This window comes from Erythrolamprus reginae, chromosome 2 (genome assembly GCF_031021105.1).
Source record: "Erythrolamprus reginae isolate rEryReg1 chromosome 2, rEryReg1.hap1, whole genome shotgun sequence".
NCBI lineage: Eukaryota > Metazoa > Chordata > Lepidosauria > Squamata > Dipsadidae > Erythrolamprus > Erythrolamprus reginae.
The window spans coordinates 199,757,954-199,773,852 of NC_091951.1; the positions used below are offsets into that span (position 1 = coordinate 199,757,954).

The 15,899-nt window shown below is 40.9% G+C and overlaps 1 protein-coding gene across 1 annotated transcript in view; it reads left to right on the forward strand.

Moving 5' to 3' along the window:
• Window positions 1-14,049: 14,049 nt before the first annotated feature.
• The window catches only part of CFP (complement factor properdin), a 29,552-nt gene continuing 27,702 nt past the window's right edge, over window positions 14,050-15,899 (forward strand). The window contains exon 1 of the mRNA XM_070741166.1: window positions 14,050-14,167. Within this exon, the coding sequence (XP_070597267.1) occupies window positions 14,089-14,167 (79 nt within the window). The 5' untranslated portion in view covers window positions 14,050-14,088. The remainder of the gene's footprint in view (window positions 14,168-15,899) is intronic.

Sequence of the window (15,899 nt, forward strand, 5' to 3'; positions counted from 1 at the left end):
AAAGAATAAGAGAGGTTTTGCATAGACTGCAATCTAAGGGCCTGAGGATCAAACCTGACAAATGCGTGTGGGGAACTGAAAGTGTAGAATTCTTAGGATATGGAATAGATGGAAATGGTATCCACCCCACTACCGAAAAGTTAAAAGCTATCAGGGAAGCGCCAGAACCAAAAAATAAAACAGAATTACAGGCTTTTCTAGGCCTTCTTAATTTTTACTCTATCTTTTTGAAACAGAAGGCAACGGCAGCAGAACCCCTACACCGGCTGCTTCAGAAGGGAATTCCCTGGACCTGGGGCAAAACTGAGCACGAAGCCTTTTTTCAAATTAAACAATTATTAACCTCCAAAAGCGTGGTGGTTCAATATAGTACATTACTACCCGTCAGGCTTACGTGCGACGCATCACCTTATGGGGTAGGTGGGGTATTGGCACATGTCCTGCCTAATAATACTGAAGCCCCAATCGCTTTCTTTTCCAGAACAATGACCAGCACTGAAAGAAATTATAGCCAACTAGATAAGGAGGCTTTAGCCTTAGTGGCTGGTGTAAAAAAGTTCCATAACTATCTGTTTGGAAGGAGGTTTGAATTGATCACTGACCACAAGCCTTTATTGGGCCTTCTGGCTTCTAACAAGCCAACACCTCCATTTATGTCCCCCAGACTAATTAGGTGGGCCTTATTTCTTTCGGGGTATCAGTATGAGCTCATTCACAAAGGGGGCAAAACCATCAACCACGCTGATGGCCTAAGTAGGTGCCCCATGTCAGACTTAGTTGAAGACCCAGCCCCATCTGAGGATGTGTTAATAATAGATTTTGAGGAGAATTCAATAACAACAGCAAAGGAGGTGGCTGCGCACACCCAGCAAGACCCAACTCTACAAAAAGTTATAAATTGTGTACTAAAGGGATGGCACGGATACCCCGAAGAGGCAAAATTAAGTGAGTTTAAAACCAAAAGGTTAGAATTGTCATATATTAAGGGTTGTCTATTGTGGGGTGATAGAGTAATCATTCCTGAAAGACTAAAGACTAAAGTACTCACTATGTTACATGTAGGCCATCCTGGTATTGTCAGAATGAAGAGTTTAGCCCGGGGGCACTTGTGGTGGCCAGGTCTGGATACAGACATTGAACGGTGGATAGCCAAGTGTGACCCATGCCAGGAGTCACGACCTAATCCCCCCAAAACAGCTCCAGTAGAGTGGGAGAAACCTGCTGGGCCTTGGTCCAGGATACACATTGATTTCGCAGGCCCAATAGGGTCTCAGTAGATGCTTTCTCCAAATGGGTTGAGATAATTGCAATGAGTAATATAACCACTTGTGCTACCATAAGGGTTTTACACCATTTGTTTACCACTCATGGCTGTCCTGACATCTTGGTGTCAGACAATGGGCCCCAATTGACAGCCAGGCAATTTGAAATATTCCTAAGTAACTTGGGGGTCAGACACGCACTCACATCACCTTACTCGCCATGGGTTAATGGTCTGGCGGAACGGTACGTAAGGGTGGCCAAGGAGGCATTGCGCAGAGCAGGCCCTGGAGAAGTACAGCAACATTTGGACCAATTCTTATTAGTACAGCATATTACACCCAATTCCCTTACACACAAGAGTCCTGCAGAAATCTTAATGGGTAGAAAACTCAGGTCCCCTCTGGACAGGTTACACCCACGGTATTGCAATAATAATTGTCATGATTATATGTCTGTAACTCCTGAAAGGAATTTGTACCTGGGTCAAAATGTTTTCGCAAAATTTTTTGATGGGGGGTTAAACTGGATTAAGGGAAAGATTGTACAGCAAACTGCTCCCAAAACTTATTATGTACAACTAGAGGATGGCCGCATGTGGAAGCGGCACATTGACCACTTGAGAGGACGCATTGGATCCTCCCATGATCAAACCGCTAATGCAAACTCTTCCCCCCTATCAGACTTTTACACACAACCCAATTTGTTGGATTTACAAATGGACTTACCAAGCCAGGAAAGGTCCTCCAGCGACGCCGAGCCATCTTCGTCCTCAGAGGTCGGTGTTGTGCCTGCCCACTCAACTCAGCGGGCCGGAGCTCAAACTCGGCCCCAGCCGCACTGTGGAGGTACAGGCGAACCGACCTCCACCGTCGAAAGCGAGGACTCAAATGATCTGTGCAGGTCGGAAAGAGCCTTGCGTAGACCAAGCAGATTGGAGGACTATATCACATGGTTGACTGATTGACATGTTCCAGACTAAGGAGGGAGGGGTGTTAAATCCTATGTAAATAGTTGAATCTTGTACAAACGCTGTCTCCGGGCAGATAATGTAAATAATAAGAGGTCGCGTCTGATTGGTTCAGACGCATGACAGTTCCTTTTGGCGCGAGCCGCAAAAGTATAAATAGAGCGGCTTTTCTCATTGACAGCAGACGCATTCCCTGCTGAATGTCACTTTCCAAAAAGAGCTAAATAAAGGAACCGTCTTTGAACCTGCCTGTCTCAGTATTCTTCATCTCCAGAGCAGACATGCCACCAGTTCACACCCTGATGATCAAAGCCCAGACACACTGGAAGGCCATGTTGCAAGGATGCCAGACCACCACATCCCCAAATAGCTCCTCTATCGTGAGCTGTCTCTAGGAAAGTGATTGCATGGGGGACAAAGTCAGTGATACAAAGACATGCTGAAAAGCCTCTCTCTAGTCCTTGTATATCGACACCACCTCCTGAGAAACCCTGGTACAAGATTGGTCGACATGGTGCACGTTGATCCACCAAAGCTGCCAGACATTTGAAGACAGAAAGACAACCATAGCACCAGAGAAGCAAGCTGGCAAATGCTGTAATAGTAGGGCCCACACATGTCTGTCTGACGTGTGGCAGAACGTTCTGTGCCTGTATAGGTCTTACCAGCTATGTGTGGATACACCGTGGTCAGCCCACAACTCATTAGATAGAACAGAATTAGATTAGAACAGATTAGATTAGTTTATGTCAGGATAGGATAGGATAGGATAGATGAAGTTTTTCTTCAAAAACAATGGATGAACTTCGTTGGCTGCTTTTCAATTTTTTAAAATCCCCAATGACTACAGTTTTTATTTATTTATTTTATTTATTTATTTTGTCCAATACACAATGAGGGTTTTAGTGGGTATATATCTATATACACATAGTAAAATACATGATGAAGGTTATAGAGGAGATACTCATAGTAAAATATATCTAAGAAATAATAGAAAAGAAGGTACAGTAATAGAACATATCAATGAAAGAATAGAAGAGATATAGGAATAGAAGAAAGGTACAGGAGGAAAGCAATAGGACAGGGGACGGAAGGCACTCTAGTGCACTTGTACTCGCCCCTACAGTATATTATTCAAGTCGAATATACATTGTATAAAAATATTTAAAGAGATATGCTCATCATTAATCTTTCACTCCTCAGACTACTTGCTGTGGACAAAAAAAGACATTTGATAGGATTGAAATATTCATGCAAGATATGATTTTCTATAGACGCTGGTTTTATATTTATAATAAAACCAGTCTGGGAATTTTATGTTGAAAAGAGACATGAATATTTGCTAAATAGTTAGGTCTTCATGATTGAAAAAACCACTCACTCTATTCTCTGCTCTATTTTGCAGTAGAGGTGAATTCGATCACAGTAATTATGATTTCTGGTGAATGGTCTTATGAACAGAACAGAACAAAACAGAACAGAACAGAACAGAATACTTTACTAGCCAAGTGTGATTGGACACATAAGGAATTTATCTCCAATGCAAATTCTCTCAGTGTCCCTATAAATCAGAAATGAATGACAAAAAACCCTGATTCATGTCAGTAGACATTGTATTCATTTTTGTCTGATAGCTCTGTGAATCATTAAAGGAAGAAAAAACCTGGTTAAATCAGCAGATGTTTCTCCACAAATGTAGAATACATTTCTGGAATAGATATGCATTTCTCTACAAATTATTTGTTTATTTGTTTATTTGTTTGTTTGTTTATTTGTTTATTTGTTTATTTATTTATTTGTTTGTTTATTTGTTTATTTGTTTATTTATTTACTTACTTACTTACTTACTTACTTACTTACTTACTTACTTACTTACTTACTTACTTACTTACTTATTGGATTTGTATGCCGCCCCTCTCCGAAGACTCGGGGCAGCTAACAGCAATAATAAGACATCATATAATAATAATCCAATACTAAAAACAATTAAAAACCCATTATAATAAAAACCAAACAGACATACAGACATACCATGCATAAAATTGTAACGGCCTAGGGGGAAAGAGTATCTCAGTTCCCCCATGCCTGGCAGCAGAGGTGGGTTTTAAGTAGCTTACAAAAGGCAAGGAGGGTGGGGGCAATTCTAATCTCTGGGGGGAGTTGGTTCCAGAGGGCCGGGGCCGCCACAGAGAAGGCTCTGCTTGCTTTGCTGAGTCACCCTCCCTTTAAAAGAAGACAAAGCAATGAATTATAGTAATATCCACAAATGCACAAACTTTTGGGAAAGCAGCATAATAATTGTGTTCATTTATTTTTGTTTATTTAATTACAAAAGTCTGGGCACCAGGTAGATGGCAGCACAGAGGGTTGTTTTTTTTTAATGCCATGCAGTGATCATCTGAAATTATTCAGCTTGATAACCCTAAATGAATAGATAATTTGGATTACAAAGATGGTTGTGAAAATAACTGAGCATAGAACAATTCAATACTGAAAAGTTTTAGTATGGAAGTAACAGATATCCTAGCTAAGAGGCTTTTATTTTTCCACTTTAACTTCATCTGGAATGCAAATTCATGATAGGTCTTAAAAATCTTCCAGGAAGTCTGCATTTTATTCAGGAAAAAGAAAACATTTTAATGAAGATTGAAAGTGTCATGAAGGGCAGTATCTCTCTAGAGACCCAGAGAGGTGTGAGATATTAGTAGATTTTGAAGAAAGAGTGGGAGAGGGGGAGAGATAATTGAAAATGATATAAAAATATTACAGTGAATACTGGGAGACATCCAGAATAGCTAAAAGGTACTTGGCACCTTTTAAAGGACAATAAATTAACCAACCTCCTTTTCTAACCACATTCAGAAATTGATTGTTTTTTAAGTTATTAGAGACCTTCCGATTGACAAGTATAAAAATGTTGTGTGAATTTTGTTCCAATCCTTAAGTGGAAGAAAATTTTAATCATAAATTTTAGATTTTTTTTAAAGTGAAATAAACAGCAGTAAGCTAAGTTTTAAAAATTTAACACTAGAGGGAACTAAAGATTTTAGTAAAAGGAGAAAAATACACAAGCCTAATTAACAGCTAGCTAGCTGGCATGTATAAAATGACGCAAAACATTTAAACATTGAAAATATTGAAAGATACTTTTGAAAGAATGGGAAAAGAGGTTATTATCATCAACAATATTAATAGCGTTGGTTGCTTCTATGGACAGGTTGTATCCAAAAATGCTATGTAAAAATGGCAGATAAGGAATAAGTTTTATTTCACAAGACAGAGACAGCAGCAAATGGATTCACAAAAAACAGATTATGAGAATGTGGAAAATGTTTTAAAAAATCAAAAGAGAAATACAAATAATAAATCAAGAAAATGACCTGGATAATTCTTTTATACAGTATTAGATTTACAAAAGAGCTTTATTAAAGCTTTGAAGACACCTGTGAGAAGAGACATAGAAAAAATGGTTGGGGGGGGGGAATTAAATTCTATCACATTGAGTGGCCTGAAGATGAAGACATTAAGTTCACAAATCTTAATTCTAAACATTTTTGGAAATTGTCTACTAGCCATCTTAAAGCTATAAGAGAAATTTAAAATGACAAGTTTAGAAAGTCATTGGATCACTTTTATCTTCAAATCTGAACAAAAGAAAAAATAATTATCAATTTATAAAATTAAATAGTTTGAAATAAAGAGCCAAAAGTTTGATTTTGATTTTTTAAAAGTTACAAATGGATTCAGAGTCTCAATACATTTGGACTACTGATTGTATATTTTATCTACCATAAAATTTTGAAATTAATTATGTGATCCCCCGATTATCGCGAGGGTTCCATTCCAAGACCCCTCGCGATAATCGATTTTTCGGGATGTAGTGGTGCGGAAGTAAAAACACCATCTGCGCATGCGCGCCCCTTTTTCCATGGCCGCACATGCGCAGATGGTGGAGTTTGCGTGTGGGCGGCGGGGAAGACCCAGGGAAGGTTCCTTCGGCCGCCCAACAGCTGATCTGCTCCGCAGCGCGGCAGCAGCGAGGAGCCGAAGATGGGGTTTCCCCGTCGCGGGGAAACCCCATCTTCGGCTCCCCGCTGCTGCCGCGCTGCGGAGCAGATCAGCTGTTGGGCGGCCGAAGGAACCTTCCCTGGGTCTTCCCGCCGCCCAGGCAAAGGGGAAACCCCAAGATCGCTTGCCGCTTGCCCGTTCACCCGCCCACCCGGCTGCTCGCTTGCCCGTTCACCCGCCCGCCCGGCCGCTCCGCTTGCCCGTTCGCCCACCCTCCCGGCTGCTCACTTGCCCGTTCACCCGCCCGCCCAGCCACTCCGCTTGCCCGTTCACCCGCCCGCCCGGCTTCTCGCTTGCCGCTCGAGAGCAAGAGGGGGAGAGATAGAGAAAGAGAGAGAAGGAAAGAAAGAGATGAGAGAGGGAGGAAGAGAGTGTGAGAGAGGAAGAAGCAAGATAGAGAAAGAGAGAGAGAAAGAAAGATGAGAAAGGAAGGGAGTGACGTCATCGGGTGGAAAAATCGCGATATAGCCTTTCGCAAAGATCGAGATCGCGAAACTCGGGGGATCACTGTATTGGAAAAAGACTTAATTTGTTCCTGGCTATGGCAAAGATTATTTTAGAAAGTGAACACTAGAGGGCACTGAATGTTTTACGTAGAAGGAGAAAAATATACAGTATACAGATAAGTCTGTTCCTAATGTTAATTAACGCAAGGACTTACTAAATGATACAAAATGTTACATTATTGCAAACACTAAAAGAGATTTATTTATTTATTTTATTTTATTTTACCAAGTACGTATTGGTAGTATACATAGAAATAACATTGTTTGTATACATAAGATGGGTACTAATAAGAGGGAAACATTAGGACAGGGATGGTAGGCATGCTGGTGCACGCCTCTTTCTGACCTCTTAGGAATTGGGTGAGGTCAACAGTGGATTGTCTAAGGGTAAAGCTTTGGGGGCTTGGTGACAAAACTACAGAGTCAGGTAGTGAGTTCCAGGCATTCACTACTTGGTTGCTGAAATCGTATTTTCTACAGTCAAATTTGGAGTGGTTTACTCTGAGTTTGTGTCTGTTGTGTGCTTGTGTATTGTTGTGGTTGAAGCTGAAGTAGTGGTTGACAGGAAGGATGTTGTAGCAGATGATTTTATGAGCTATGCTTAGGTCGTGTCGAAGGCGACGTTGTTCTAAGCTTTCTAAGTCTAGGATTTCAAGTCTGGTTGCATAAGATATTCTGCTGTGAGTAGAGGAGAGGAGGGCTCTTTTCATAAAGTATCTCTGGACACTTTTTAATGCATTTATGTCTGAAATGCAGTGTGAGTTCCAGATAGATGAGCTTTATTCAAGAATTGGTTTTAGAAGTAGTTTATCATGAACCACTGAATCGAACGCTTTACAGAAGTGTATGTAATGTGCATCTATTGATTTGCCCTGATTGAAGTGTGTAGTCCATATGTTTTTGTAGTGTAGGAATTTCAGGTTACAGGATATTTTTTTTCTGAAATCAAATTGTTTATTAGAGGCAGTAATGGGTTGCTACTGGTATGGTGTGGTGTGCTGTACTAGGAGTACCACGCTGGTGTCATCACTCGTTGATTACTGGTCCCTCGAGGCCGCCATTTTAAAAAAAAAATATATTATTTTTTAAAAATCATCTGCGCATGTGCTGCCAGATTGATTGGCAAGCCAGCGGTTAACTACGCTTCTTGCATTGATTATTTTACATTTGGGATTAGTATTGGATTGGATTGAGGAAGTAAGGGGCACACTTTCCTAGTCTTGGTTGGTGGCATATGGGATGTTGATTTGTTATTGGGTGATGGTGGGTTGGATGTTGTGGGATGGATTGCGGGTCTTGTTTTTGATGTGTTCAGCACAGTAGTCTATGTATAAGTTTGTTTCACCTAGATCTAGTCATCTTTTGAGTTGTATGCGGAGTTCATAGAAGCCGATCCAGAAATTCGTAACTACAATGTCAATACTGTCAGTATTAATATCTAGATAAACTATATCCAAAAGACATAGCTCTTTATTTCCCAGCCAGGATTCTTTTATCCTGCATTATTTACTTTTCTGTGCTTTGAATAGCCATTCCTAATAAAGGAGCTGAATTTCTATTGCGGTTTCTGGAAACAGTTGATTTATAAGTGGTAGTGGTTTTACCACTTGCAACATGAGGAAATAAAAGAGGGAAACCAAGTCTTTTTTTTTGGTTTCCTTTTCAAAAAGGAGGGTGACAGATTTAACCTCTCCTAGCCCAAATGGAAAATCATGAGTGCATGTTATTGCTGCTAGCAAATTCAATTATTATTTAGATTTTTAAGGAATCCATGTACTGTATTACATTTCCATATTAAGGTCTGGAATCCACGTTGTAGTGCTATAATGCTCTTTTTCCAATTCCAAAGCCATTTGTACACCTGGGGGCATTGCAACCTAGTATGCAAAATGTGTGCTTCACAATGGGAGGGCCCAGGTTTAAAACAATGCAAGTGAGGATGCCTGCACAACAATTGGAATATTTTTTTTCAACAAAATATTTTTATTGGTGGGAAAGTGGGCATGTGCGTGGCTGGAATATTTCAAAAATATTTGGGGTGGAATTCTGCAGAAAGGCTTGTTGTATGTCAGCAGTGCTTGTAAGTGTATCACTTTTTCAGAATAGCTCTTATTGTAACAGGAAATTCATTTCTGTTTATTTGTTCCTATTTATTTATGAGATTTATCTTTTGCTTCAAGCCAGAGAGCTTCCGGGCAGTACCTTGCAATAAAATAATATAAGAACAATAAGTGCAAAAACTACAATATAATAAAATGAATATTGGCACCTATAACTTCACAATCCATTCCTGAAAACTTTCTGAATGAGCCTGAATTTTACCATTTTTTATTTTTGGAAAGACCATGCTTGCTTCAGAGATCAGGTAATTCCAACAAACACCCAAATAGAACAGAAAAGACATTAAGGATGAAAAATAAGTAGCAGTAAGCCAGTATTGTTAAGATGAATTTTAAAGATTTGCAAAAATAAAAAGGCACAGACAGATACTCCTCAGCTTACAACCATTGGTTTAGTGACTATTCAAAATTACAAAGGCACTATTTATTTATTTATTTATCTATCTATCTATCTATCTATCTATCTATCTATCTATCTATCTATTTATTTATTTATTTATTTCCAATTTGACGTACAGATTAAATTGGTCCTTGCACCTATAACCATTGCAGCATCCTCATAGTTACAGGCTCAAAAACTGGTTGATTGGGAATTGGCATGTATTTAGGATAGCGGCAGGATCCTGGGTCTTGTGTTTGCCTTCTTTGCGACCTTCCCAGCTGCGTTTGTTTCGTAACCACAATTCACTTAACTACAGTGATTTGCTTTAACAACCATGGCAAAAAAAGCCTGTAAAATTAGACACGACTCATTTAACAGCCCTCTTGCTCAGCCATAAAAATTCTGCTCCCCAACTGGGGTCGTAATCGGACCCCTGATTTGTGGGAAGAGCATTCCGAGAGAATTGCTACGGCAGACAATGAACCTTTTTCACAAGGCTGCTGTAAGCGTATCTTTAAACACCAGCCTCGTTTTTTAGACCATGCCAAAAATATTATCTTCAAACTGTCTAGAGCAGGTTTTCCCAACTTGGATCCGACAACAATTCTTGCCATCGTAACTTGCAGTTCTCCGCTCAGGAATTGGGTAGGAGTAGCAGAATAACAGGGACCTTGGTGCTCATCTCTAGTCCATCCCCTGCTCAAGCAGGAGGCCCTATATCCGTGATGGTTAACCTATGGCACACCCTCTCAGCTCCACCATGTGCACTTCCTGCCAGCCAGCTAGTTTTTGGGCGGCTGCCATGCATGCGGGGTGGGTGGGCGGGATGCATTCAGGAAAGGTCTTCAGAGAGGGGCGGCATACAAATCTAATAAATTGAATTGAATTGAAAAGTGCATGCATACTTGGGGCACATGTGGGGAATCAGCAGTAATGGGCAGGCCAAAATTTTTACTGCCACAATGTGGGTGTGGCTTATTTTGTGGGCGTGACTTAATGGTCATGTGATTGGATGGGAGTGGCTTGCCGGCCATGTGATCAGGTGGGAATGGCTTGAATGATCATCATCGTTCAAGTGAACTCGACATTCAATCTTACCAGTGTCGCTCGCTGGGGTGACAATTTGCTTTGCGTTTCCTTCATGAGTGCCCCCGCCCCCAGCTTCAGGCTGGATAGCTAGGCGAACGGGTGCTGCCAGCGCCGCTTCCACCCACGCCTTCTGCTTGCACGTCACGTGGGAGGTGGCCGCGTGAGGATGAAGGGGAGCCGAGCAGGAGAGAGGGAAGCTCGTCCAAGGCCAGGAAGGAGGAAAGAGGAAAAAAGCAAGGAGCGTAGATGCAGCAGCAGCAGCAGAGGAAAAAATGAGAACCCAGCCAAGAGCAGTAATCCAGGAGGTGACGGCCGCTGATCTGCTGGAGCTGCGCACACATCTTCATTTCCGCCGGTGGAACTGCGTTCCATCCCATTCTGATTGCTGTCTACCCCTGGGAATCACTCATGCATTCACAGGGGGCAGGAGGCAGGTGGAGAGCCATATACGTATGCACAGGGGGTGGGGCACCTGCGGTGGGGTTGTGCACACATGTGCAGAGGTGGGTGGGGGGCAGTATTGGGTTGCTGGCCGGTACGGGCCACACTGCATACCAGTAGCAAAAATGGAGCTGCACCTGCAGCGTCGTGTCACCGTTGTGCGCATGAGCGCACCCCAATGGAATTTTGCTTCTGCGCATGTGCAGGAAACAAAATTTCACGAGAGGACGTGCACTTGAGAGAGATTTCAGCAAGTTTTTGTTTCTGTGCATGCGCGGAAGCAAAAAACCACCAGAATATCTCTCATGCGTGCATCCTCTTGTGAGATTTTGCTTCCTGTACATGCGCAGAAGCAAATTCTTGCTGGGGCACACACACGTGCATATGCCAGCGACACAGCGCTGCAGGCGGATTGTTCCAGTAGCAGCAGTAAGTAGCAACCCCTGCCTAGCAAGGGGATCATGCGTGCATGGGGGGGTCCTCCAAAATAAGGCCTAGGGCTTATTTTGGGGGGAATGTCTTATTTCCATTTTAAGAGTGCATGGGAAGCGCACTGCAACCACATCGCCAAGAAGGCTTCAAGAGTTGTACGTAGCTTCTGCTCTGGAAATCTCACACTACTTACCAGAGCTTACAGAACTTTTGCCAGACCCATCCTAGAATACAGCTCATCTGTTTGGAACCCATACTGCACCTCAGACATTAACACCCCTGAAAATGTCCAGAGATACTTCACCAGAAGAGTCCTGCATTCCTCCTGCCGTAACAGAATACCCTACGAAACTAGACTTACAATCCTGGGCCTAGAAAACTTAGAACTAAGATGCCTTAAATATGATAAGTATTGCCCACAAGATTATATGGTGCAATGTCCTGCCTGTCAACGACTACTTCAGCTTCAACCAAAACAACACAAGAGCACATAACAGATTCAAGCTCAATATTAACCGCTCCAAACATGAGTGTAAAAAATACACTAAGTGCACTAGAGTGCTTTCCGACCCCTGTCCTACTGTCTCTCCTATATCGCATATATCTTCTCTTCTATCCCTATATCTTTCTTCTATTCTCTCATTGATTATTTTATCCTATACTCTCTCTTCTATTCTTTCTCTAATTCTATTTCCTTGAAGGTGTTCTCTATTACCTTCATTGTGTATTATTGTGTATTGGACAAAATAAATAAATAAAATAAATAAATAAATACATTCTTCTGCTTGCACTTGCTAGTCTCACTGCCATGAGGGAGGGAGTGGAACTGCCCCATGCTCCCTGCATTGGCTTACCTTAGGGCCCCTGCAGCCAAGCCATCCATCGCCTGACACCTGCCTCACAACTACAGCACCATCACATAGCTCAGCCTCCTATTCTGTTGTGGCTTTGGGAGCAAGCAGAAGAAGTGGGCCAGTGGACATGCGAGATCCTTCTGGATGGGGTTGGTGGAACCGCAGCCATGAGGTGGCAGATATCAGGGTGTGGATGGCTCCACCCACCTTGCCTCACTGCTGGGCCACCATAAACAACCAGATGGAATAGGCAGCCATGCTGCTGTATAGATGCTTAAGTAGGGCTTACTTTAGGGATAGGTCTTTATATTAGGCAAACCTGGAAAACATGATAGGTCTTATTTCAAGGGGCAAGGAAAGGAGGGAAGGGAGGGAGGATTTATCCCATTCTTATCGGGGTAGGAAAAAATCTAGAAGTAAACCACTACTTCAGAACTGATAAACTGCTGGTAGCAACCAGGGTCACTTGTTGGTAGCAACCAAGCATAAAAATGCTTTCTCTTTGCTGCCATCTTGTGGTTCCTGGATCTGTGCAGCGCATGCTTAACTACTGTTGCTAAACTCACTGTAGCAAATCAGATATATTTACCCTCTCTGTATTTGAAGATGATGAAGTCTGCAGGATCTGGGGCCAAACTTCAGCTGGGAGGAACTTCAACTCAAAGAAGGAGTCAACACAGATATGAGGGGAGAAAAACAAGTGTGTTGCAATTATGAAAATAAAAGTTCAGCATGAAAACTTCCTCTTTAAGGTTACCAAGAATTATTACACTTGGCAAAATGTTATTGATACAGGCCGAATCTCTCCCCCACCATATCCTACATGCCAACATTCAGTATTATACCTTTTCTTTTTTAAAAAAAATTTGGATGGGGAAGATGAAACTGCATTTTTCTTTCCCCAAATACAAAATACGGAGTGTTAAATAAAGCTGAGGTATATTCTCTTTGTATGTCACTGTCAGACAATCCATCAGGAGGCTAAATTTCTGTTATTTGACAAATTCCAAGCAAGTCAGGAATGTAAAACTTTTCCTGTCCATACTTAAAGGCTGGTGGACTTCTGTCAATGGCAGAGAGGAAGCTTCTGGATGGCATGTTCAGAAAATAAAGTGCAAAATTCTGAAAATACAGTGTAAAATAGTGAAAATACAGTGCAAAATAGATGAACAGCGACTTCATCTTTCCATCATTAATGGATTTTTCTCTTTGGAAGAAAAAGATGGAAGAAGCAACGGGAAAATACAGGAGGGTCTAATGTGGAGGACAATGACATTTTGATGCTCTGCAAAATGTTACGAAGGAGGCAGAACGGTGGTATAATTGAGGCCTCCTATGGAAGCCCTGAGTTATGGACCATCTAATTACAGTAGAATTTGGGATTGATCAGAGTAGACGTTACAACAGGTGCATCCTTCTCTTGGTGGATTATTTTCCTGTTACTGCATTTTAGAACATCCATGATCTTATACTGTTAAAAAAAAATAAAGGGAACACTCAAATAACACATCCTAGATTTGAATGAATGAAATATTCTCATTGAATACTTTGTTCTGTACAAAGTTGAATACACACAACAGCATGTGAAATTGATTGTCAATCAGTGTTGCTTCCTAAGTGGACAGTTTGATTTCACAGAAGTTTGTTTTAATTGGAATTATATTGTGTTGTTTAAGTGTTCCCTTTATTTTTTTGAGCAGTGTATATACCGTGCACTCACTGTTTTTCTGCAGAGACACACACACCAGAACTCGCTTCCAATATTCCTGCACACTGTCCATTGTCCCTAGCCAGAACTGCCCCCTTGCCCCTTGCTCACAGAGGCTTCCCAAAAGAGAGAAATTAAAACCTTAGGCTGTCCCACCTACCAGGGTGGAGTCACCCACAGCCTCGGGACTTCCCCTGTTGCTCATTTAAAAAGCCCTTCCATTTTTTCTTATGCTTCTTCCTGGAGTCAAAACCCATCATGGAGACCCTGGGGCAGAAGAGTTTGCAGTTCCTCTGGATAGCATGCTGGTTTTTTGTGAGCCTGGAATCCCCTGCAGGTAAAAAAAGGGTAGAAGGGAGAGAGGTCTGGGAAAGGTTTTTATGCATGCACCTGTCCTGTGCCTTTAATACCACAGTAAGAAATTAAGCCCATTTAACCTATTATTTTCCATCTTTGGGGGAAAGCTTTATGTCTATGTACTGAGCACAGGAACAAAGCCAAGTTTTAAAAAGTGATTGTTAGTTTACTGGTTACTAGTTTTCTGTTGCCACAGCAGAACTGGTATACTTTGGATGAGTTCCATTGAAGGCAGTTCTCCCAGGGTTTTCTCCTATTCAGTTTCTGCCTGACATGCCCCTGTTTAACAGAGGGGAAAAGAAAGGAAAGGAGAGAAAGGAAAAGAAAAAGAGAGAGAAAAGAGAGAGAAAAGAGAGAAAGATTTGGAGTCCTTGGTGCTTGATGCTCTCTGAGCTTGGTTCTTGTTCTGGCCGACATTTCATTACCAAACTAGGTAACCCCATCAGTGCTAATGATATTGTGTTGCTCTTAACTACCGTAGTTTGGGTAATGAAACATCTGCCAGAAAACTACCAACCTCAGGGAACACCAAGGACCCTGAGCCACCCTGAGTCCTCGGAAAGGGGTGGCATACAAATCCAATAAATAATAATAATAATAATAATAATATTATTAATAATAATAATAATAATAATAATAATAATAATTATTATTATTATTATCATCATGATCATCACCACCATTATTATTATTATTATTATTATTATTATTATTATTATTATTATATTCTCCTTTAAAGACGTGTGTATTTATTTATGTCCCACCTTTATTATGTTTATAAATAACGCAGCAAACTTACCTAATATTCCTCCCTCATTTTATATTCTCCCCAACAACAACCAGGCATGGGGGAATTGAGACATCTCCCCCTGGCCTATATAATTTATGCATGGTATGTTTGTGTGTGTGTTTCTTGCTTTTTAAATAAGGGGTTTTAGAGACTTTTTTAATATTAGATTTGTGATACATTGTTTTTTTATTATTCTTGTGAGCCGCCCCTAGTCTGCGGAGAGGAGCGGCATACAAATCTAATAAATAAAATAAAATAAATAAAATAAACCACCCTATGAAGTAGACTGGGTTGAGAGAGTGACTGGTCCAGAGTCACTCCAGACAGCTTTTATGGCTAAACCAGGGCAGGAACTCATGGTCTTCTGGTTTCTAACCTGATGCCCTAAAAAACTGGCTCTCCACTACCCCATTCAAAGTAAATTGGTTTTTTGGAAAGTAACTTAAACCTGCATAAATGAAACTTCATCTGAAAACTATGGTGAAATATATTTACATGGAACTTGAGATATCACCTCCAATGTGCTTCCCACGGATATATAGATTCTTTTTAAGTCTCTTGTGAAGAAATTGGATTAATACCTGGTATCAGGTGAGACTGACTGATGTCCATGCAAAATCAATGTATAATCTCTTTAGAGGTACTGATAGAAATATCTATTTTTGGTGTAAAACCATCTATAAAACAGTTCATAACAGTTGTTTTATACAGCTGTATCTGCTCAGGTAACGAAACTAAAATAGTAAGATAAATTATTCAAATTATTCTGATTTATTAACTGAAATATCTAGAATTGTAGCCAAATTTTGCAATATAGCAAAGGCGGTTAGACTTTGATCAATTGCCCAGATGCTTAGCTCAACCATAAATATTTTTTTTAACAAACATGCATGTTATGCACCTTTTTTGCTTTAAAATTTGT